The following is a 20,539-nucleotide window of genomic DNA, read 5'->3' on the forward strand; positions in this document are numbered from 1 at the left end:
GTGGCCTGTTCTTTAAATGGTCATTGAATATGCTAGGTTTTTAAGAGGTGAACATTTTGTTTAAAATATCAATTATTTTGTAATTAACTTAAACTAACTTAAATTAGCCTATAATAAAGCAAAGGGGTTGGGTTAGGCTACATGTAAACAATTATCACATCGTATAACATTCTCATGTTTCTGTTCCTGTACATCACACCCTACAAATGCAGCTTTGACTAAAGCTAAAAGAACATCATCTTTTGTTTCTTATTGGTAGGCTTATTTAAACCCGCAACCATGAAAGGACCAGATATCTCTTAAGTAAAATGAGACTGGAAATATACACTATATTATCAAATAGAACTGCAAAGGGTCAGAGAAGTAATATGGCTGTTTTTTTTTTATAGAAATTTGATAAGTCACTGCACCTCTAATGTCAAATGGGTGGTGTCCATAGACTGTATATAAAAGACAGTCTCTCTGTAGACAGAAAATCCTAATTTAATAAATAAATTATGGATAACGAATACAATTCTAATATTAACACGAGGCGATTTCCTTGCCTGTGAGTCAATTGAATTTTAACTATTCATGCATCTGTTTGTTGACACAATAGGCTACTATTTAATCATAAACTTTGTATCATTTTTTTTTTTTTGAGGAACGGACGAGGAAGGAAAAAGACGAGACCAGTCCGATTTATGGAGAAAGGACTAGTCTACGTTTGTGATTGGCTGGTTCGTAGAGGCGGTGTCCCCCACATCCTCGCTTCTGATTGGTGGCTCGCGGACTATGTGGCCAATGGGTGTGCAGGTTTTTGCTGGATACCGTGAATGACAATTCAGGAACTCCTGCTCCTCACACCGCATGCAGCGCAAAGAAGGAGGCGTAAACACTGACACAGCTAGGTAGCCAGCGAGGTAAGCAATGAAACTGCACTGAAATGTATGCATTAAAGTCGCGATTGACTCTTTGTTAACGTTGAAACTAAAACATGTTAAAACTACCGATAATGAAACATTCGCATGTGGTCGGGTGTGTTTAATTAAAACGGAAGAACTGCGGTGTGCTTCTTGCTAAAAAAAAAAAAAGCACTGGGGTAGGCCTAACTCAGGCCTGCTAACGTTAGCTCGTCACAACGACTTTGGGTGTCTGCGCCCTGCGCGGGAAATTTTGTTCTTGCGGGGTTTTTTTTTAATCTACTTGCAGACCCGGCAGAAACAATCCACGGTAAACAAGAAACCCCATTAGAGTCGCGTCGTGAGTCTCTCGTCTAGGAGAGAAGATCGATCGTCGACTGAACAGTTGCTTCTTGGAAGGGTCGTGGTCGTGAGGTGGGTCTTAGCATTGTGCTAACCAGCAGCAGTAGCAGCAAGTATCTCGCGAGTGCGCAGGAAAATCAACGTGACTAGGCCAACATTAGCGTGGCTCCAACCTTTGGCATCGGATTGTGTTTGGCAAAAGCGGTTCTGGATCACGTCGTGTGGTCAACGCAGTCGAAATTGATCAGTATTTCTAACGTGTTAAGGAAGCGAGACAGCCAACGCATTCTTAATATGACTTAGTTATTCTCTTTTGAGCAGCTATTTATCACAACACGGTGCAATGTGCCTCCCCCCCCCCACCACCACCACCACTCCATCTCCTTCTCCTCCTGAAGCTAGCGCACAAGTTAGCACACAACCCACGGCATGGTTTCACGGCACGCTTCCACAGTAGTCTGTGGCGTGGCGCATGATGTTAAATCAAACGCGGTATTTGATTTAAACAAAACAAATCCTCTGTTCTGTGCCATGTGGGATCGAGCTCTCACGCACTTCTTGATAAATCCCCCCCTCAATTTCAGCAGTTCTTTAATGGGCCGCTGTTATGTAAGTGTGAAGTTAAGGCCCCGACAAGACTAACTCAGAAGAGAAACTCAAGAAACTGGGTTGATATTTTTATTACGATCCACCCCGCGTCCGTTTTCTTATCTTGCCCTGTTCTTTTGGAACTTGTTGCGACAAGCTTGATTACTCATTAACTCACATTCTCCCTGGGTTGATGTCTTTAGCGCTGTCGGCAAGCAGAAGTTTGGCCTATGGCGAACACAGCATGTTTCCATTGACGAGATCGTGTAAGTTAGCTGTGTAGTTAGTTGTAGTCTGTTGACCCGTTATGATAGAGTCCGCAGCTACGAGATTGTGTCCCCCCTTTTTCTTTGGTCGTAGATTAGACCCCCAGGTAGTCGTTAATTATCTTATAATTAAAAAGCAAGGGCTATGTAGAAGATACATTGAAATATCAGTGTTTGTGTTGTTTTTTCAAAACCTTGAGAAAGCATGCTTGTTTCATGTTTTAAGTTTTGTTGAAGAATTTCTGAAGCATGTGGTCACTGGTTTCATTGAAAGCAACAGCTGCTCTGTCACTGTCTCACAGCTCCATTTGTTCATAAATTAGATTCATGCCACACATAAAGCTTTTTTTTTTGTGAATGAAAGCTAGAGTGGTTGAATCAAAACATGTCTGTGTAGCTTAAAATGATTCAGCTATCAATGTTTCAGCCTTTAACATCATCCTGAGCAACCTGATTGTTTGATGTGAACCAGTTTCCCAAGAAACCGACATACAAATATCCTCTTATTTATTGTTTTCCTCTCAACAGAACAAAAAAAAAGAAGTAGAAAATCAATATGGTTCATGGCGAAGCTCCTCTTAAAAAACAAACAAAAAAAAAGAAAACGTGTTGTGTAACATGTTAAAATACTCCCAAGTGCAGATGATGTTTAGTAGTGAAAATAGGGATATGACTCTAATTGACTTTGTTCATTTATGTGTTATTTTTTTGTTTGTTTAGGTCATGGAGATGAACAGCAACAGTGAGTGCTTTGGATGTGGCCGCTCCGGTCATTGGATCAAGCATTGTCCTAATGCCGGTACTTCACGTGGACGCGGCAGGGGAGGCCGGGGACGTGGCAAGGGTAATTAATATTATTGTTATTATTATTAGTCACACATGGGTCTTGCGAAACACATGGGTCTTGCGAAACAATTTGAAGTTAAGGGGAAATGTTTGAGGTAAAGGCAATCGTTTAAACTGTTCTTTTTGACCTGTCATTGTAGAGCTGTTCTGTTACCGGTGTGGAGACCAAGGACACATGGCCAGGGACTGTGACCAGACTGAAGATGGTGTGTATTGCATTTCTTTTTCAGTTCTAATAAGTTGGTTTTTGAAGATTGAATTGATATAAATAGACATAAGTTAATATCCACGCTCCACATAGCAGAAGTAGACAAACATTTAGAAACTCTAATAACTAACCTTTAGTCAAACTTTTGGTAATGTGTTTCGTCACTGTTTTCGGTTTAGCATGCTACAACTGCCACAGGAGTGGCCACATTTCACGGGACTGCAAGGAGCCCAAAAAGGAGAGGGAGCAGCTGTGCTACACCTGCGGCAAAGCTGGCCACATGGCCCGGGACTGTGACCATGCTAACGAGCAGAAGTGCTACACCTGCGGTGGGTTTGGTCACATCCAGAAGCTTTGCACTCAGGTGAAATGTTACAGGTGAGTGTGTTTATTTTATTTCATGGTTTTGATCGGGATTGTAGTTCTCATCGATATCCATTTCTGAATGGCCGCCTATAACATCAAAGTAAGGGTTTTTGTGACTGGTTATGTTTGCTTTGTGGTTCTTACATGTGTTTGTCTCTCGCAGGTGTGGCGACATCGGTCACGTTGCTGTGCATTGCAGTAAAAACAGTGAGACTAACTGCTACAACTGTGGAAAGGCAGGCCACCTGGCAAAAGAGTGCACCATCGACACCACCGCATAATCAGTGCCCTCTGTTGCCCCTCCTTTTTTCAGATTGATGGTTGGTTGTATTATTTTCTCTGAATCCTCTTCACTGGCCAAAGGTTGGCTAACAGAGGCTAGTCCCAGGCCAGTGAGCCTCTCGACATGTAATACAAAGAAAGGGGTGAAAAAAATATCTTTCTGCATTCAATACAAAAATGTTTTAGTTTGGTAGCGGTGTTATGTATAATGCTTTGTTAAAGAACCCCCCTTTCCAAGCCACTGGTGATCAGAGATGAATAAGTGGGACTAAACATATGGGAATCTATAGGACCTCTGAGCTTGTGGATGTGAGCCTCAGTAAAATGAGAGAAGGGAGTAAATGGAAACCAAACTTCCATGTGTGGTTATTTTGGTTTGTTTTAGTGGGAAATGAGTTGGCCAAGAGGGTATGACATGGAAACAGCTCATAACATGATGCATTTCAGCCCTACAAGCAGCTAAGCGAGGGTTTAACAAACTACATGTTATATTGCTAAGATATATGAAATTTTGGACGTATTAAAAGAAAACATGTTCTTTTATAGAATTCTGTTTACAATTTAAATATCACTTGGTAGTCCAAGGTAGACGTTTCCTTTAAAAAAAAAAAAAAAATGGCTTTGGAAATTTGTTTTCTTTATGTTGTTGTTTTTTTTACCTTGGCAAAATTTAACATCGAGAACAGTCGTCAGAACAGCAGAATTAGGAGTTATTTGGGAATGAAAAATGTTTTCACAGAAATCAAAATGTTATTTTTGTACAATATCACTTAGACTACTGTATAAATACCATTTGCTTGTACTCAGTTTTTAAGTCGGAAGGAAAGTGCAACTGAAGTCCTAGAAAATAGAAATGTAATTTTAAACTATCAATAAAGCTGGAGGAGCACGGGGAGGACCTTTGTCTTGTACTTCTTTACATGTTTGAATGCTTTTACAGATGATGTACTATTCTAAAGTGAGCTGTGTGTTAAAAAAATGTAATCTACTGACGCTTACTACAACCTTCATGAGATTGTATTCAACTTTGCCAAAATACAAAGTTATCAGCATGATAATCTACATTATCTGAGAGATGGCTACACAAAGCAGACCTTTTGTATTCTGGGACCTGTGCGGTCTGAGCCATTGAATTCAACCACGTGTGCACTGATCTTTGTCAACCTCTGAGCTAAGGCTAATTTTATTTGAAATGTAAGCAAGTCAGCACTGCATGTTGGTCGAAACTGGGAAAATGACTGCTGTTCCCGACCGAAAGGCTCAGATTTCCCTCCTGGCTCCCAAATTTAGCCTCCACTGACGCACGTCTGAAACACGGGGGCAGACTGCTGCATGTGACAGGAGCCGGGGATAGTAGGCTACCCTTAAGGTAAAATGGAGAATGGATATCCTAGGATCGTGGGTATCCATGTTGTACCTCATTCTAGTGAGGGGAGAGAGGGGGGTGGGGAAATTACCCGACATCAACGTGTGGATCAGAAAAACAATCCTGGTCTGAAACAAAGCAAATCGGGGCTAAGTGGTGTTGAAGGGAGCTCGTTTGGATGTGCGGTTTTCTCCCAGGATCCACGGAGCTTCTTCTGCGTGCAAAACAACAGCTCCACCTAAGTGTCTAAAATGGCAGCGGGGGTTGCAGCAGTGCAGATGCAGCGCTACAGCTCTCCTCCGCCCGATATGCACCAAGAGACCCTCCTCCTCCTCCTCCTCATATGACGTCATTCGCGTCTCGCCCAGTCATATTATAGGCGAGAAAATAACAGAAAAAAAACAAAAAAAAAAAACAAGCCGAACAGCAGCCAGCACGGCCGGAGCGAGCCGGCTTTACACGATATATGCGGGGGGAATTCTCTTGTTTTTTTTATATCAAAGCGGCGATAAACAAAGGAGATGAAGGGACTCCTGCCGTTTTGCCGGGGCCTTTACTGCCCGATTAACCGTCAAGCTATTCGAAAAGCTTGGGCTGCCGGTTCTCGGTGCGGGTTTTGCGGAACTCAGCCTGGCAAGGTACGATTCGGCTCGGCTCGGGCGTTTTGTTGAAACGGCGATACTTTTAGATGGAGCAGCACAGGGTGTGAAAGTCCTATCGACGTTGCAGACATACAATGTTGCATGCAACTTTAGTCAGCTTTAGATGCGCAGTCGGGGGGAACAAGAGATATTTATTTAACAAGAAGCATAACAGCAGCTGTAGCTATAATAGCCCGCTGTTATTGTTCTCACAGGAGAAACAAAACATAGCCTAGTGTTCCTATTCTGTTGTCTCCCGGCCCAGTAGAAGAGAAAGCAATAAAAGGTTCTTAAACATGTGTAAAACTGCAAGATTTTTTTTTTTTCTTTCACAATGTGCTGCCAACAACGCCAAAATACCCCATATGCCGGCTACGGCTGTGTCACTATAGGTGTCCCCCTATGTATTCTCTCTGTAAGCCCCGTATGTTGCCAATAATGAAGGGCCAATATGATGTCATACTGTTGTCAGCCCCAGTCACTGTTATAAGAAATACACTAACCAGACAATATTCATACAACATAGTTTTGAAAAGTCATTTAAATTAGAAAGCAGTCCCTTGGGTCGTGATCACAATTCCTTCATCTCAAGTTTTCAAAATTTTCAAAAATAAAAGTGAATCATCATATCCACCTCCACATTTGCCACAATCTATCTTTCTGGGACTTGTGATTCATTGTCCCCTCCTGTGCTTCTAAGCTGTGTTTGTCTCTTCCATCCAGCAGACGCAGCCAAACTTCGGGCTGCTTTTCGACATAGATGGCGTCCTTGTCCGGGGAAGGATGCTAATCCCTGCAGCAAAAATGGCGTTTGAGAAGTTGGTTGACTCTCAGGGACAGTTTGTGGTGCCAGTTGTTTTTGTCACAAATGCAGGGAACTGCCTCCGACAAACAAAAGCAGACCAGCTCTCTCACATCCTGGGAGTACCCGTGAGTTCTCAAACTGCTGAAACAAAACATTGCACTTTCTTTTGTTAAATAAAAACTCTAGTGACCCCTTGTCCCCTACTTTGAACCCTCTCCTGACACTTTTATCATTTTCCAGATTACACTAGATCAAGTCATCATGTCACACAGTCCTCTGAGGATGTTTAAGAAGTTTCACGACATGTGTGTGCTGGTGTCAGGACAGGGGCCAGTCCTGGAAATTGCTAAAAAGTATACTTAAATCTTAATATTGGTTATGTTTTCTGTTTATAACCCTTCCATTCAACAATAATATTCTATAACCCATTTCAAGTAGGATGCAATGTACTTATTGTCCTTAATACTCTGTCTGTAGTGTGGGCTTCAAGAATGTTGTCAGTATTGATATGCTGAGGGAATCATTCCCGCTGCTCGACATGGTGGATCACAACAGAAGACCCAAACTGCCGGTGAGATGTCATATTTGGTGAAGAAATTAGATTGTAGTCGTACACAATAGCACATGTTGAATCTCTTCTCTTCTGTTATTTTAGTCTAATCCTCTTGGAAACCTGCCAAAAGTTGACGGTAAGAATTTGCACCCCTCATTTCATCTCAAATGTTGTCATATTTTATCTTCTACCTATTTAAAAAAAAAAAAACTTTTATATCACATACAGCTGTGGTTCTGTTTGGTGAGCCGATTCGATGGGAGACCAACCTGCAGCTGATAATAGATGTTCTGTTGACCAACGGCAGTCTCGGCAGTGTTCACCAAACCCAGAAAAGGCCTCACCTCCCCCTGCTGGCCTGCAACATGGACCTCATGTGGATGGCTGAGGCACATTCTCCACGGTAACCTATAAAACAGTGCAGTCTGTGCATATTTTTGGGGTTTTATTTTATTAAATAGAAACACCTAATGTGGTCTTTGAAGTTGTCTTACCTTTTTTTTTTTTTTTGTCTCAGGTTTGGCCACGGGACATTTCTTGTGTGCCTGGAGAACATCTTTAAGAAGATAACAGGTCAAGACCTGAAGTATGATGCGCTCATGGGGAAACCCAGCGAGCTGACATATCATTTCGCAGAGTACCTCATCAGAAGTCAGGCCATGCAGAGGCAGTGGAAACTTCCCATCACTTCCCTGTATGCAATCGGGTAAGGCAACAAGATTTTTGTCCCTTTATTTTAAACAACTAAGACAAGGAAGCGACAAGACTTGTACGGTTGTTAAATGAGCTTGGATTGAGTGTGATGACAGTTGACATGTAAGAAATGTGGGAGCGAGTACATGTGGTGCACATTCAGTTCAAGTTAACCATACCTGTCTCTTAACATTTATGGGTGTAAGAGCATGAGTGCTTACTCAAATACATTTCCAAAAACTTTATGATAATAAGGAATTCTTGCCTTTTAACCGCCCCAAAGTTTGTGATGTCACACCGGCCTTTAAGAACAGGCATATTTTATTTCAACTCACCATTGATGTGTTTTGCTTGTGAAGCTGTTTCGCAAGAAGCGGATAATAAACATATTCCAGCACTTATCAGCATTTAAGATGAATATACATGCTAGCTGAGATGTAACCGATTTCCCTTCTGGACTCTCAGGGATAACCTTATGACTGACATCTATGGCGCCAACCTATACAACCGCTACCTGGAAGAGAGAGTTTCTAGAAAGAACCCCAAAGCCGTCGCAAAGATGGCTGCTACCACAGGCTCCACCACTGCTGTGCCCCAGGAGGACGACATGGACAATATGTGGGAGAGTGAGCTGGCACTGCCCTCTGCAACCTCCTGTAAGTCTGTGCTTGTCTGCACAGGGGTCTACAACCCCAACGCAGAGGTGCCGTCTGACGCAAATCACTGCATCAAAGAGACTGTGTTCCATGGGCACCGGGACTTCAGATTCGACCCCGCACTGGTGGAGCCAGGCCACATTGTGAAGGATGTGGCAGAAGCTGTTGACCTCATTTTTGAGCAGGAAAAGTTTGTGCCTAAGTAAAAGTTTTGAGCCATCATGGTTTTTTTTTTTTTTTTCTTCCTCTGAGTTCACTCTCTGGGTGGGAAGATCACATGCTACTGCTGTCTTAAGGTTGTGTTTCAGGTGAGACATTTAAATATAGGAAAAAGTACAAAGTGTTGGCCTATCATTTAAGTGCTTATCAATGAATTGAATACTGAGAGACTATAGACAGAGAAAATTTCACAACCCAATCATTAGGTACTGTTGGATAATGGCTATCAATAGCATTCAGTTACTCTCTGGCTATTTTTTCCATTTGCTAGTATTTTGTTCTTCTTCTCCTGTTGTATCATTATCAAACGGTTATGTTAGTAGTTATCTTATTCCTAGTGAACTTAAGCAAACTTTAGTATTAAACTACTTCCTGGCTAACTTGACCTAATTTTACCGTTCCGTCACTTCCAAGCTAACTTTAGCTAATCTTTGTGTTCCACCACTCCCTTTCTCTAGCTTGAATGGATCTAAATGCTAGGATAAGTCATTGTCTGAATTAAGCTCATGGGTTGACAAATACGTTATTTTACCTAGAAATATGGCAGCATGTGAGCTTCCCTACCCTTAGCTTGACATCAGTGGAAAATGGCCGCCTTGTTCATAAGGTCAATGGAGGTCCTACGAAATAGGTGAGTGGAGCGTAGAACTGCGTATGCCACTTCATGGATAAACTGGGAAGAGCCTTACACTGTGGACTATTGATTCAACACCTGATAGGGCATTGAAAAAAAAAAATGGGGGTCATAGTTTATACTTTTAACTTTGTGACAAACCTTACAGAAATGATTCATGTTACTGTTACTTTAAAAATCTCTTTTATATTGTTTTTGTCGTAGTCGATTTCCTGTTAATCATTGAGAAAAAGTGTAAAACCGCCTTATTTGACCCTGCTAAGTATTTTTTTAGACAATAGTGATGTTTTAGGTAACTACAAGTCCTGAAATCGTCTTATATTTATTAAGATTTTACCAGTGTTTTAAAGAGGCATATACATATAACATTGGACCTTAAGTATCACATTTCTATTATTACATAATACATTTATATTCATTTGTTTACCCATTTATTCAAGAAAAGACTATGCATGAATATGAGAGTAATACATGTACTTAAAAAAATGGTTTGATGTGCAATATTGTCGTCTAATAGTACTGTTTGTCTGCATTTCGTCTAGCTGTGAGAGCCTTGATCAGTATTTGCACAGATCAGGCTTTCATCTTTGTTAAATGTTACCATATCCTCCTGCCATCATCTGTCCATGATTACTTTCCATGATGTAGAAATACATTTTTTATGTTGTAAAGTTTTGTTACAGAAAAAATGACTAGACAATTTTTAAGACTTGTGTTCAAAGCCAATCAAAAGATTTTGCAACCACTGTTGCCATATTTGACCATTTGTTATAGTTCCCTCATTGTACAGTGAATACATTAAGAAAATACAAGGAATAGTTGCACAAATTTTGCAATTGCCTGTGTGATTTCTCTTAAACCTGAAACCATCCTAAAATTACAAGAACTGAACTATATATTAACCACTATAATAAAGAGACTTGCAACAGACATCTTTATGAAGATCTTTTTTAGATACAACACATGCTCATTTACATTTACATCTTTTGTTAACATCCGTCCTGGGCGATCTGATAACAAGTGGGTAAACCCCAAGCCTTCCTGACAGCATAGACATCACACGGATGTGGTCTTGCACACATTTGTCCACATTGGTTTCGTAGCAAAAAAGGCACATGCGTCCTGGGCAAAATGAAGGACCGCCCCCTCAACTGTGCTGCCGCCACCCCCCCCCCCCCCCCCCCCCCTCCTCCCCCCAAGTGTAAAAATAAACACATGCAGACTTATATTGTTCTATGTTCAAGAAACTATCATGTATTTTTGTTAGTTTACATTTTTAGACCTGAGAAAGAAAACTGTGGGATCAGAACCTGTCAATCATTTTCAGCAGTGTTATTGGCTTACCTTTTTTTGTTGATGCTGTTGTTGAGATTGCACTGCACCATTTTCATGATGTTACGCCTCCTAGTGTATTTGTGAGCAATGAGCAAATTATTCCATGGGCTTTTACCAAAAACAGTTTTTAAACAAATTAGATTTAATGCATTTCTTGTGCATATCATGCCCAAACAAGCCAAGTAGCTGGACAACAAATGAGAGTACCTGTAAAACGTCTCAGGAGGCATATTAGAGGTGGTTTTGCATTTAAATCAACTTAAATTCCAAAAACTAGAAGGCAAGTGCAACCTGTAGTGTTTTTGTAAATCCACTGTAGTAGAATATGAAGTCCTTCAGGTATCTTTTATCTTGATGTTGTGCTTTTGGGCAATATATCCAGTACTTGGCAGTAACTCCATGTTTAGAGGTGGCTCTAGATCCATGGTGTAAGTATCAGTGTGCATTCTCCGCCTGTGTTTGGGCTTTAGTGAGTGTAGCGATTCAGCAGCAAATCCTGATTGTCTCTCATCTATGTACAGAGTGAAGGTGGATATTTTGGCAAGTCTTAAACTCCACAGAAGAAGGACAATGAGGCAGCACAGCATCACTCCCACCAGGGTGTTAGAAATTCCATTGGAGCAGCTTGCAGGGGTACAGGATGAAAAAAAGTCATCACTGAGTTCAGAGACGGCTTTCTGAGCCACAAAACTCGGACTGCTACAGGTGGGCTCCTCGCAGACAATAGCCTTGTTCTTAAGCAACCAGTTCCTCAGGTATTGTATCCTACAGTCACAGTGGAAAGGGTTCCCAGACAGTGAGGCCTTTTTCAGACCAACCAGACTGTCAAACATGCCTGGAGACACAGAGGTGAGCTGGTTGTCCTGTATATAGAGCTCTGTTGTGTCTGCAGGCAGGTGAGGCAGCTCATTGAGGTTTAAAGTGCTGCAGTTGACTTGCAGGCCAGCAGGCAGGAGGGCTGAACATGTGCAGGGTTTACGGGCAGTGTGTGCACTTGTTACAGCCGAGTGAAGGAGGACAGCTAAGCTTAAACTGAAGAGCATCCTGCAGGATCAGAAAAAAAAGTAATTCCCTGTAATCTTTAGTTTGCATAATAACAAGGATAGCGAGACTGCTTATAGTGCAGCAATAAGCAAGCATTTCAAATATAGAAATCTTAAAGCAGTGAAACATAAAGCTAGTGTGGGGCAAAATTAGCACACAGAGAAAAATAAAACATCAACATTCCATAACTTGATCTAACCGTTATTGACTTTTAGAGAATCTTGGAGCTTAAAAAAAAAGTATTCTAATACAGCCAAATAACAAAGTGAAACTAAAATCCAGAAAATGTTTAAGTTTGAAGAGAACAAACCTTTAAGAGCCAAACCAAATTCCAAGGCGTTCCTTGGGGTGCCGGTCATCTTTAAAATATCATTTTATAGGCTACATATGGTCAGTCCTGGTCCAAATGTTTCATCTTGATTTAGGCGCAATTCAAAAGTCCAAGGTTTCCTCCTTTTGTAACTGACGTGTTAGTTAAGGTTTAAGTAACAGTACGTCAAATACAGAGAGCAACGTCAGTTTGAGGAACACACCAATAACACATTCCACACCAAGGAAACCCATCTGCTTGCAGGAGATAAGTTTATCTTTTAATAGCAGAGGCAGAGGCTAGCTGGAGCTCTTTCACACTGTGTTCATTCCTGACATCCACTGCAGAGCTGAGGCAAAGGGGGCACTCTACTGCAAAACAAGGTTGGGCTTTTTCAAGCTTTGTGTGTGTTTGAATTTAACCAAGAGATATTCAGAAAGTTGAATGAGCTCGAGGCTGAGACAAAATGTTTGTTAATGGAAATTGAGCTGGAAAGCAGAGTGGATGCATTGATGCTGAATGATCCAAGAGAATCTAGAGAAGCCGTGCTATTATCATTGAACCCATGAAGAGAAGAGCTGTGTGGCAGGATCACCAACTCACCCATAGGTGGTGTCATGCCACATATTTTCCACCTCATTTTATTAGCACTTTAATGTATGCCCTCTAGTGGAAATGCTGCAACACTAGTGGGAAGTATTGTTGGAGCCTGGAAGGAAAGATAAAAGAGCCTGAAGGTAAGGCTCTAATGTGAAGTGCATTATACCAGAAACAAATGGTTTCACTTTGATTCCCGCTGAAAGCTTCCAAGTACGATAAAGTATTTTACTTCTGAATCGAAAAGTTTCTGGAGAGCAAGAACAACACGTGCATACCATAAGTCATATATTTGTTTATTTTGCGTTCCCAACATTGTCACAGTTGAAGTTTTACAATAACTGGGGTCTTACTGACTCACTACTCACTGTACAAACAGAATGCACATAGAAATGAGGCCATTCTTGTCTTTTCATGTTTGTTTTTTTAAATGTGTCTCACACCAGACTGAACAGCTTGCAGCAGGATGTGTGTAGGTTTGTGTACAGTATGTGTGCGTGTGTGTAGGGTGGAGGCTGTATGAAAAGAGAGCTGGATGTAAAATGGCAGCAAACTTTCTAACAGTCTGTGTTTGATTTCCACAGCAAATGTCACTTCATGACAGCTGGAGGCAGAGACAATCGATATGTTTCATGTGTCACCCCTCTGATCCATCTATGAGGCGATGTATATACATCCTGATCTGAAGTGCAGGTATCAGAATAGGGCACTATTCATATACACATTATGTACAGTTCCTTTTGAAACCCCCGTCTTGGTCCCTTTACAGCTTCACAGAGATAAAGCCTCACTTTTTCCGAGCAGTTTGCACATCAAAATCCCATATTTACACCAAGACAGCCCTCAGCAACAGAAGTGCAATGTTCTTTATGTTTGTATTTTACACAATGGCTTTGATAATGAAATGCATGCCGAGCTTCGATATCTACCAGCCAAACATGGAACAACAAGAACAACATCAGGGAAATTCAAGAAGAATTAAAAAAAACAAACAAACTGAGAAGTCAAAATCTATACGCTGTAATTTTTTTTTTTTTTTCCTGTCCGTCAGCTCACAGTGAAGAGGACACATGATGAACCATGCAGTGCATTGTTGGGGTAATTTCTCACAAACAATGACTGGAGACGTTTGAAACACTACAACACACACCAAAAAATAAACACAATTCTTTCGGTTTTACATCATCCCAAGATTTCAGAATCATATCAAAAATATGAAATCAATGGAAAGACACATTCAACTGATCATTAATGTCCCCTGTGTGATATGTCTGTCATCTCAGCTTCCCTTGTTAATTCACATGAGGTGAGGATAAGCCTGACTTATGGCAATGCTTTTATTTGTGAATGTTAAAATACATTTACAACCTGAATATTGGGACAAACAGTTCACTGTCACTAATTTACACACTAGAATAGATTCTTATTTGTAGAATGTAGAAAGTTCTCTTTACATATACCCAGATCTTTTGTTCAGTTTGCATTTTGTATATTAGAATTGCATTTCCTGAAAAAAATGAAAGTTTTCTCTTCCATATGTGCTTATCCAGCAAAATATTTCTGTTCAGCCCAAAGAGAAGAATTTTCCGTTTATTAAAATATATACACACATTCCTCTTCCCACCGTGAACCGTGTAAGTAACTATCTATATATTCCTTAATGAAAAAAAAAAAAAAGTATTTTTCACCTGAATCTCGTCCTGGACAACAAGAGAACAGACTTCCACTCTCAGTACAAGTCTGCATTTTCTGAACATGATTGCACTTTTTACTTGCTATGGTAACACTGATTTGTTATACAATGTGCAGAGGATAGCCTCACATTAATAACATTACATGCAAAAATCACTCACTAGACATTCCACTGAACTCCAAGTCTGTACCTCTTGGAAGAGCAGGAGGACAGCCGCACATTAATTTATTGAGAAAAAGACTCACTGACTCACTGACATGGGATCAAAAACAAATATTAATAAATAATGACGCAACATGGAAAAACGCACAGATTGGGAAGGGTCAGGTTGTTATGAATGCACAAAATCAGTACAAAGATATTGCACATTGGAAAGAAAAAAAAAATGATGAAAAAAACATTACTATGTAAGAACTGATTTTATCCACTCATTAAACCTAGATGCTGAATAATAAAAAAAAACTTAATGCAAAATAAGATTTTATGGGTATTTCTGCTTTTATTTTGAAGGGTCAAGAGGGCAGCAGTCGCATATTTTTAAAGGCAAAAAACTTCAGATGTCCGACCCGTGCTGTGGGTCTATGTGTAGCAGGAACGTAGCTTTGGAGTTGTTTATATACTTTCTATCTTCTAGCAGCCACGTGAGGCAAAAACTGAGACTAAAACAACCAACCTCGTGAGAATTTACATGAAAAGTCTGCTTCGGGGCCTCAGCTGTGATATGACACATTTTTGAAGCCCATATGCAACAGCTGCCATCTAGAGGCTCCTTCAGATCTATTCAAAAGGCAAAAAGTTCTAGAAAAGATTAAAGGCCAGTCTGAATGGGCTTCACTCCTTCGGATCTTCATCCTGTTTCCACAGAGCCAGTATAATACTGATAGAATTCATCTTTGCTGATAATAATAGTTGTAAGTATAATCTTACAAATTACTTTACGCACAATATACTGTACATGAAGTCTTGACTAAATAGATTATGCATTAATAATTGGCACATTTATTTATGAGAGCTAGGAGACAACACATATAGCTGTCATCTACAGTAAATACAGCACTAGAACTACAATGACTGAGAGGGTTGACTCAGCTCTTTACCTGTCCTTTGATTTAGTGTGAAATGATTATATCTAGGTTCTTCACTACACATGAACTCTACAGGAGGCAACAACAAATTGCATTCATAGGATGGAAAGATCTGCAAACCAAAGAGTTGAAATCTGACTTCTGTGCACGAGGAATTACGCCATCATCGTGACGGAGAAAACAGTCAGCCATGTTCTGTTCTTGTCTCCATCGCCTTTTCCTCCTGATTATGTGAAGGTAAGACGGGTAAGTTGAGGGATGAGACGGTTGGGGAGCGGCTCAGTGGGGGAAACACGTCCTTCCACAGCCGTCACAGCCAGGCGATGTTTGGAAAACGTAGAGCTTTTTTACTGTTTGCATCCCCAGAAAACCCTGATGGGGCCTGGCCTGGGATCAGGCGAACTAGTAAAAGGCCCCTGGTGGAAGATTTGAGTCTGATTTCCATCCTGCATATAAGTTGGAACTGGAGGTGAGAGAGTTGGCTGCTTGTGACTCGTCCCCATCACAGCAGCAGTTAAACACAGTGGACAGGCCATAGAGTTATGCGGTCAGTCCCTTTGGTGTAAGCAAAAGTCCCTCCTTCATTAAGTCCCGCCTCTTCTCAGCATCACACTACGGTGCTGATGCCACTGTGTTTGGGTTTCGGTCCGCCGGGAGCCGAACTCGCCTGCTGACTGTGGTGGTGAGGGGCATGCTGGGAGTGCGAGGGGTGATGGGAATGCTGGCTGTAGTGGCTGTGCTGCGAGTGGCTGTGTTGGTGTGTGTGTGAGGCGTACGCCGGGTGCTGGTGGTGGTGCGTGTGGGGAGGAGGGTGGTAATGGTGGTGGTGGTGGTAAGGCGGCGGGTTCTGTGGGACTTGGCAGTACTGGGAATGGTGGCCGTGATGTTGTACTGTGTGCACGACCTGTGCTGTGTGGTGCAGGTTGGTCGGGTGGGGTTTGTGGGATATTAGAGTGGGGTGACCCGGTGTAGGTAAAGACGGATGGCCCTGGGATGACGGTTTGCCTCGCTTGCTGCCAAAGAGCGACCCGAGGATGGAAGTAGAAGCCGAGTTAGGGATGGAGGAGTGGCCGCGGGGCACGCCCTCACGTGGCGTGGTGGCTCTTCGGCGTGTGTGTGGGCTGCTAATGATGGACCCCTGCAGGCAGGAAAAAAAGGTAACAGCATGCCCGTCAGATTCTATGCAAGAGCTACTGAACAACAGCTGCTAAACTACAGCTACAAGGCACCAGCAGGATGAATTCACAGTTTTCTTTTTTTTTTCTTTTTTTTTTTTTTAGATAAACAAGTAGCAAAATGTTTTAGGGCATGCAAATGAGAAACTTAAAATGTTTTCATGGTAGGCAGCAGCAACACTAGGAATATTTCAGCTTCAAGATGAAGGGAGCCTTTTTTTTTAAAAAAAAAAGGAGCTAACTAGCTTGAAACAATAAATCTGTAACAAGCGTGATAACATAAATACCATTTGGAGCATAGATTATGACATAAACAGGGGTAGAAAAGGCAAGATTTCACCCTTTTTGCAGTCAGTGTGCCAAACCCTCTACAAGTCACACATGCAACTTGTTATAATCAATAGAGGCAGAGTTTCCACATGCAGAGGATGTGACAGGCAAACTCGTCATCCACACATTAGCATTCAACTACAAGTCAGAAGGCAGGAGGAACTAAGCTCTTGTGTGCAGACTCCACAACAGGCCTGGACCCCACCCCCCTTTGCCGGGTCCAACAGTGCTCACTATTGCAGGTAGGAATTCTCCAAAAACAAAGAAAAGCTTTTCCTTTGGCACATGCTTCATCTCAGACTGGAGAAATCCCATATGACGTCTTTGAAAGAGGAATGAAATTTTTCAGGGTCCCAACGCATGAACTCATGGACACATGAAATGAGGGAAAGATGAATGAGTGAAATCCACATCTTTACTGGGGCATGAGAAGCCCCTCAGTAGACACTAAACGCTACGTTCCTCCCTAAACCTTTAGGCATGTAAGAGAAGTTGTGGATTAAAAGGGGGGGGGGGGGGAAGAAAGACTCTGACAGGGAGAGAGCTCACAAGTGGTGTACAGTTTCCTAGTGTCTCACAGAGCTACCACCTTTCCACAGAGAAGAAGAAGAAGAAGAAGAACCAAATGAAAACCGCTTGTGATGTGATTGAATGAGAGACAGAGACAAGCAACAAGGGGAGGGATCAAAGGAAGGATTAGTAGAGTCATGCTTGTTTGAAGATAAAGTGTATATTGGTCATATAACATGACCAAATCAAATAGATCTCTGGCTTCCACAGAGGGGCAGGATCAGAGGCAGGCAACCCAATGCATGCACACTAACTGAGGCAAGCAGGCTATAAGGCATCCCAGGAAGGAAAAGAAATGATCCAAACAAATGGACTGAGTCTATGAAGCAAAGAAGGTGTAAGACCAAAAAAATAAATGGTGTGTTTTCACAGTGCACATCATCACATAGAGAGTAGCTTGGATACCAGCTGCTTCCAACTTACTTCCATATTGCTGTCTAGTGATCCTGCACTGCTGCGACGCCCACGCTTGCCTGCCCGAGACATGCAATACCACAGATTAGAGAACGACAGCACTCCTGGATCGACTACACACGTTTAGGCCGCCCACCAGTCCCGTAGGGGGCAGTGCAGTGGATTTGTGACTGTGAGTAAGGTCCAAATATGGGCGGGAGGAGGGGGAGAGAACGCGGTCAGGGGCTGGGAGGGAGGTGGGTGACAGGTTTACTGTGGCTGTTTAGCAAAAATATATCTTCCTTTTAATCTGCTACAGCTGCATTAAACTTTCATTATGTGATAAAAAGGTTTTGAAACGCACTTCAAACTAGAGGTTTAGGGTTAATAATTCTGATCCTTAAATTTAAGATGAGAACTCCTTAAGCATCAAGTCTGATTGAAAGACGTTTAACTAGAAGCTTGCTGACTTTTTTTTTTATACTTTTAATGCTTAAACTAACTTTTCTTAGGTTTTTGGCCTCGTTAAAATATGACAACTCGTTCATAATGTTGTCACAAGATGCAGATTTTCAGAGGGTCCTATGGTGGCATAAAGCCAGTCTCAGTGACAGTCACAAAGGAGGAGACACATCAAAAGCATTACAGTGGTTGTTGCACATGGGATGTACAGGCATATACAGGTTTGAGGGCGAACAGAGCACTCTTGCCATTGTTAGGCTCACACTCAGCCAATGATACATGACCAATATTCACACATATACAGGAAAATACCTGATGTGTATGGAAATAACACAGTAAATACACATGGAATGGAGTATGGCAGGAGAAAGAAAAAAGAAAACACTCAACAAAAATGGCCCCGCTAACATGCCGCATCCTGCATCAAAAAAAAAAAAAACACACAGACAGGAGGGATTTCTTCACTGACTGACCTATCAAAGCGGATCATATTACCAAACTTGAGGCAGACCCCTGACTGGACTTCAGTTTGTTATAAAGTTAATGTCCCAATGACTTCACACGGTTGTTATCTGGAATGAATGAAATGCATTTTCTGTTTCAGAGACACAGCGGCTCGTTTGAACACTGATATTCAGGGACATGAAATGAATGACTGTTAACTCCAGGGTTTAGTCTCGCTCTTGTTGCTGCTTACAAACCAGCTCGGATTTGTTTGGTCCACAGGTACACATGAGAGGAAATGGTACATGGTGTTTGAATCGAAAAGAACAGAAGATTATCATGAAATGCTCTTGGATCAAACCAACTGTGAAAGTGCAGAAGTGTGAAATCAAAAAAAGAAGTGACGATAAAACCGTGAATGGAAACGCTGAGAAATAAAAGTCATCCAAATGGTCGGGGATGAGAACTGCCCGTCAATTTCATTCACCACTGAGAGAACATCTTTTCTAAACAATTAACCTTTTTTCTCAAATGGGTCTGTATTCAGTCTATGTACTGAAAAAATCCCTCTAAAACAAACAAAGTACGCTGAGTCTTACAAAGTTAAACAGACAAAGTTAAACTGTCCAGACCAAACTATCGAATGAGTGACTTGAGTAGTGCATTTAAAGAGGAGGACTTAAAAAAAACAAAAAAACAAAGTATGGTGCAGTGAAACAACATTTTGCTATTTTTATCCCCTTGATATCATCACAGAGATGACAGAAGGAGTTTACTTCTCCTTTCAACACCTGGCTGGTTAAAAAAAAACAAAAACAAAAAACAGAACAAGATTTCTCGGGTGTACCTGCTTCTGAGAGGTCTCTCAGGGAGCTACTGAGCGCGCTCCTCTTCAGGCCCTCTCCCATGGCGTAGGTGTCGTCCAGACTGGCGCGGTTCATGCTCCCGTTGCCAGCCTCCTTCTTCAGGCCGGAGCTCTGCGACATGCTGGGCCTCACCACACCCTTCTGCTTCTCCAGCTCAGCTGTGGAGAGGAGCCAAGGAAAGACTGAGGTAAGTGGCAGTGGTTTGACATCACACTCTGGGCCAGGCTGGGACTTTAGAACTTGTTTTTGACTCTATTCAGACATGTTTCACTGTTTGAAACTCAGGAAAGTCCACTATTAATCTACATAATGTCAAACTTCCTGTTTTTCATAAGGTAACAGCCTTTTGAATGTCCCAAAAAAAAAAAAAAAAAAAGCTCTTTTCTGTTAGTCATTCTGTGAACTCTATAAAAAGTCTTCCTCGTAAATTGCCGCAGTTGAGTAATGAGGACCATGCCCTGTTTCCACTTTACACAGCCTGAGGTAGACAGAGTAAGAGGGGGGGAAGGGAGAGGGGAAAACTGGCAGCTCACACTCTATTCTGTATTTCTCCATTTCCTGGACCTCGGCAATGGACTCTCGCAGGTCATCTGTGAACTTCTTGCGGTCTTGGGGGTTGGGCGCATTAAAGTTGATGAGGACTTTGATGTCCGCACCTGGTATGGCTGATGTTAGTCGGATTCCATTCGGGTAATCTGGGGGAAATGGCAAACAGAGAGGGACAGACATTTACGCAAGGGACCATTGATCAAATCCAAGTAGAAAGGTATTGGAGCGATCTGTGTGAAGTTTGGACTATAAACAATGTCACAGGCCATTAGTCGGACTTCTTATTTTTGTTGTGCTAAATCAAACTGTGTGATGTAAA

General features: G+C 41.7%; 4 protein-coding genes across 11 annotated transcripts in view; 2 read left to right on the top strand and 2 right to left on the bottom strand.

Annotated features, from left to right (window-relative positions):
• The first annotated feature begins 746 nt into the window (after window positions 1–746).
• Window positions 747–4,695, top strand: cnbpa (CCHC-type zinc finger, nucleic acid binding protein a). Its single transcript, XM_020629610.3, has 5 exons — window positions 747–902; window positions 2,819–2,942; window positions 3,085–3,150; window positions 3,332–3,530; window positions 3,682–4,695. The coding sequence occupies exons 2-5, from the start codon at window positions 2,822–2,824 to the stop codon at window positions 3,797–3,799; spliced, it is 504 nt and encodes a 167-aa protein (XP_020485266.1). The 5' UTR covers window positions 747–902; window positions 2,819–2,821; the 3' UTR covers window positions 3,800–4,695.
• An 873-nt stretch (window positions 4,696–5,568) lies between these two features.
• zgc:77375 (uncharacterized protein LOC402927 homolog) lies at window positions 5,569–10,297 on the top strand. The gene is made up of 8 exons (XM_020629446.3): window positions 5,569–5,804; window positions 6,531–6,737; window positions 6,853–6,965; window positions 7,090–7,183; window positions 7,268–7,301; window positions 7,394–7,568; window positions 7,683–7,871; window positions 8,324–10,297. Exons 1-8 carry the CDS (start codon window positions 5,688–5,690, stop codon window positions 8,718–8,720), a joined length of 1,326 nt encoding a protein of 441 aa, XP_020485102.1. The 5' UTR covers window positions 5,569–5,687; the 3' UTR covers window positions 8,721–10,297.
• A 2-nt stretch (window positions 10,298–10,299) lies between these two features.
• Window positions 10,300–12,773, bottom strand: gp9 (glycoprotein IX platelet). The gene is made up of 2 exons (XM_020629617.3): window positions 12,057–12,773; window positions 10,300–11,746 (listed from the first exon to the last, which is right to left on the bottom strand). Exon 2 carries the CDS (start codon window positions 11,743–11,745, stop codon window positions 11,038–11,040), a length of 708 nt encoding a protein of 235 aa, XP_020485273.2. The 5' UTR covers window position 11,746; window positions 12,057–12,773; the 3' UTR covers window positions 10,300–11,037.
• A 155-nt stretch (window positions 12,774–12,928) lies between these two features.
• Window positions 12,929–20,539, bottom strand: part of LOC109981015 (IQ motif and SEC7 domain-containing protein 1) — a 91,975-nt gene continuing 84,364 nt past the window's right edge. For 7 of the 8 annotated variants that reach the window (XM_065960879.1, XM_065960878.1, XM_065960880.1 and 4 more), the window contains 4 exons: window positions 20,205–20,366; window positions 19,653–19,829; window positions 17,930–17,979; window positions 12,929–16,569 (listed from right to left, as the gene is read on the bottom strand). In XM_065960879.1, coding sequence (XP_065816951.1) covers window positions 16,039–16,569; window positions 17,930–17,979; window positions 19,653–19,829; window positions 20,205–20,366 — 920 coding nt within the window. In that variant the 3' untranslated portion in view covers window positions 12,929–16,038. The remainder of the gene's footprint in view (window positions 16,570–17,929; window positions 17,980–19,652; window positions 19,830–20,204; window positions 20,367–20,539) is intronic. The other variant, XM_020629624.3, reaches the window with a different exon arrangement.

This window comes from Labrus bergylta, chromosome 12 (genome assembly GCF_963930695.1).
Source record: "Labrus bergylta chromosome 12, fLabBer1.1, whole genome shotgun sequence".
Classification (NCBI taxonomy): domain Eukaryota; kingdom Metazoa; phylum Chordata; class Actinopteri; order Labriformes; family Labridae; genus Labrus; species Labrus bergylta.

Excerpts from the sequence above, each read along its gene's own strand:
- cnbpa (XM_020629610.3), top strand. The coding sequence starts at position 2,822 with ATGGAGATGAACAGCAACAGTGAGTGCTTTGGATGTGGCCGCTCCGGT. Across the intron at positions 2,943-3,084 it reads AGGCCGGGGACGTGGCAAGG|AGCTGTTCTGTTACCGGTGT; the intron begins GTAATTAATATT and ends CTGTCATTGTAG. Across the intron at positions 3,531-3,681 it reads ACTCAGGTGAAATGTTACAG|GTGTGGCGACATCGGTCACG; the intron begins GTGAGTGTGTTT and ends TGTCTCTCGCAG.
- zgc:77375 (XM_020629446.3), top strand. The coding sequence starts at position 5,688 with ATGAAGGGACTCCTGCCGTTTTGCCGGGGCCTTTACTGCCCGATTAAC. Across the intron at positions 6,738-6,852 it reads CTCACATCCTGGGAGTACCC|ATTACACTAGATCAAGTCAT; the intron begins GTGAGTTCTCAA and ends ATCATTTTCCAG. Across the intron at positions 7,184-7,267 it reads ACAGAAGACCCAAACTGCCG|TCTAATCCTCTTGGAAACCT; the intron begins GTGAGATGTCAT and ends CTGTTATTTTAG.
- gp9 (XM_020629617.3), bottom strand. The coding sequence starts at position 11,745 with ATGCTCTTCAGTTTAAGCTTAGCTGTCCTCCTTCACTCGGCTGTAACA.